This window comes from Leishmania mexicana, chromosome 13 (assembly GCF_000234665.1).
Source record: "Leishmania mexicana MHOM/GT/2001/U1103 complete genome, chromosome 13".
NCBI classification, from domain to species: Eukaryota; Euglenozoa; class Kinetoplastea; order Trypanosomatida; family Trypanosomatidae; genus Leishmania; species Leishmania mexicana.
The window spans coordinates 457,833-460,925 of record NC_018317.1 but is presented as its reverse complement, the minus strand read 5'-3'; the positions used below and the strand labels follow the sequence as shown (position 1 = coordinate 460,925).

Here is a 3,093-nt window from a genome sequence, read left to right as displayed (position 1 = left end):
GCGCCACTTAAGCGGCCAAGAGAGTACACGCTGAGGTGGGGGAAAACAACAACGACGACGGAGTTAACCAGAAAAAAAAAGAAAAAAAATTGTTGTTTCTGGAGTGAGGAAGAGGGGGGTTGGGGGGGAGAGGGTGGACAGCACTGCATGGCCGCCGCTTGAGGCCATCGCTGTGTTGGACACGGAAGAGTAGGATTCGCTCTGTGGATCGATTTTTTTTTGTGTGTGTGTGTGAGGTGATGGAGGAGACACACACACACACACGCGCACACACACGCCCTCTTTCTCGAGGGTGTACGTGTTATGTGGTTGACAGCGGCTTGCATTCATGCCGGATGCGTATGCGGTCAATGCGGGGGGGGGGAGCGCGTCCACTGAGACATGCGGGGGTGTTGCCTTCCGGCGCCGACCTTCTTTCGGTCCCTCCCTCGCGGAAAGCGCGCAGCTCTGGGAAGAAGGCAGCGAAACGAACGACATGCGGGCGACACGGCAGCCGGTTCATCCGTTCCCTCTCCTCCTCCTCCTCCTGCTCCCTCCGGCGTACCGCGTAGGCTCTCCTGCGACGCGCACACGAACACAAGCACTAATCGTGGTACACAAGAGACGGCCACAGCACTGTCCGTTCATGTGAGGAGACACACACGCACGCACAATCAGGGTTAGACCAGTGCATTTCTCTCTGCGTGGGGCAGCCTCCCTCCTCACCGACCGTCGCGGCGCATATCGAGGTTTCTTGTGCACTTTCTTTCCCCCTCCCCCCTCCAACCACCACCCCCATTATCAACCACATGTGGACTCGGCGGCGGATATTCCCGACTCTCGCGGTGCGGGCCACTCCGCACACGGCGGCGCTAAGCACCCCGTTCTACGATGAGCAATGCCATGATAAGGCACGAGTAGCAGCCTTAACGTTGGAGGACAGCGCCTTCAACTTTGTTACCGGTCTTGGCTACACTCTTGTCCCCGGCCTCGGCGCTGAGGAAGCGGCAGCGCTGCTGTCGTGGGCACTACCACCTGAGTGGGCTGGAGATGGCAGCGTGTCGGATGAGCTGCGGGCTTCGCGGCTGGTCGCAGCGCTGCGCAACGCCGCTGTTCTCGGTGCGTGTACGCAGGTGGAGTACTTCTTCATTGGCACAGACAACGGGCACGCCTTTCTCATGCCGCTACTGCCTCCACACCTCCTCGAAGCCCTCGTCGCCGAGTGCGGCGAGACCACGCTGCCCGAGCTAGCCCATCTCTGGAAACGCGAGACGGAGCTGGCGCAGGCGGCGGCACGCGGCGATGCTCTGGCCGCACGCGCCATCGCAGAGGGCGGTCGCGCACCGGTCAACTGCGTCGGGCGTCGATTTCTGCACCGCCACGCCCGCGAGGAGCCGGTGACGGTCATGGACCACCTAGGCACACTCTTCGCCTCCGCGGCATCCTCTGGGGACACGAGTGTTGCAGTGAGCATGTTTCATCCCGTACCGTTTGGCATTACGTGTCTGCCGCACCCGTCTGCGGTGCGGAGCACCAAATTATGGGAAGGTTCTGCCTTCACCGCATCGCCGAGTCGTAGGAGCACTGGGGACGAGAGCGACACGCCACTGCATGGCGCGCTGCAGCGGTGGCACAATGCTGTCCACGCCGCTGAGCCCACTGCTGTGTATGTCTTCACCGGCGACGACGCCGGTCTCGTGCGACTGTGGCGCGTCGACGTGGTCGCCCGCTCCTACACGCTGCAGCACGTGCTCGTGTGCAGTGCGAACATGACAGGCATGCTGTCGCCTCTCAGCCCGTTTGCGCGCGAGGACAACTCGAAGAAGGTGCCGTCCCGAGATGCCGACCGCGTCGTGCACTGTTTAGAGGTAGATGAGCTGGCAGGCCGGGTGTTTGCCGGGACAGAGGGCGGTGTGTATGTGTGGGCCATCAACGCATTGCCGTGGCGTGGTTCGGAGTCGCCGTCAGCCGACGCGCTCGCCGCGCACCACCCGCTCTGCTGGGACGAGGAACGCCAGGCGCCGCTTCCCTGCGCGTTGTTGCGCTACGAGGCGTCGCTGCGACATGACTCCGACGCAGGCAGCACGCTTCCCACAGCCTCTAGTACCAATTCTGAGAAGATTGTGGAGTACCGCGCTTCGCGGCTCGCCAATCATCACGTGTGGGTGTTGCCTGCATCAATTGTGCAGTCGGAGATGGCGCGCGCGATGGAGCGCGGTGGCAGCAGCGCCGGCCTGGTGAGCCGGTGGAAGCCCAAGCACAGTCGTATGGCCGCAGGCGGGGCGGCGGTCGGCGTGGTGGGGAACACGGTTACGCTGAGCGCGGCGGCGGTTTCCGGCGGCGGCGCCACAGTGGGCGACCGATTAACGGACACGATCGTGCCAGTTTCCTTCGAAGGCGGTGAGCTCAGGAATGACCTGCGGGTGCCGCTCAGCTGCGTTGTGCCGGCCGTGTACCCGCTCGCCTTCCTCCGAACGCCAGGGACGGCGTGCTTTGCACTTCGTGTGCTTGCCGGGAACCGTCGCCTCGTGACCAGCTGCGCCGATGGCAGGGTATGCGTGTGGACGTACCGCCCTGACGACGCCTCCACAGCTGTCGCCGAGACCTATGTGCCGCAGCTTGTGACGAGCACACGGCAGGAGCATCGCGGCCTCGGGCGGCACCTTTGCGTGCTGCGCACCCCAGACGTCTTCGTGACATGCTCCTACGATGACGGCCTCGTGAAAGAGTGGCACGTGTACGACGAGCCGGAGACACTGCTGCGGTGCGCGCGTCGCTTCACCCTGACGCCATACTCCTCTGAGGGCAGCGGGGTGCAGCAGCAGCAGCAGCAGCTCGCCGACGCGTTCAAGAGCATGCACACGCCCAAAACACCCAGCGTTGCCATCGCAGGTAGCAACGGCGACGAGCTGTCGGCGGACGACGGTGAGGATGGCGACGTTGTTGGAGGAATCTCCTGCGCCGCCGCCTACCCCGCCTTCGGTGCTCTCTTCCTCGTTGGCGCCTTCGAGTCTGTCATTCAGACGTACAGTCTCACGGAGGTGGCCGGCTGCGAGCCGCCGCGCAACTACGTGTACAATGGCCCACAGACGGTGCAGCTGCCCGCCTCCATGG

The 3,093-nt window shown here is 63.7% G+C and overlaps 1 protein-coding gene across 1 annotated transcript in view; it reads left to right on the top strand.

Annotated features, from left to right (window-relative positions):
• Positions 1 to 1,157: 1,157 nt before the first annotated feature.
• LMXM_13_1400 (conserved hypothetical protein) overlaps positions 1,158 to 3,093 on the top strand; it is a gene marked incomplete at both ends in the record, with an annotated part of 2,097 nt that continues 161 nt past the window's right edge. Inside the window, one exon of the mRNA XM_003873292.1 lies at positions 1,158 to 3,093. Coding sequence (XP_003873341.1) covers positions 1,158 to 3,093 — 1,936 coding nt within the window.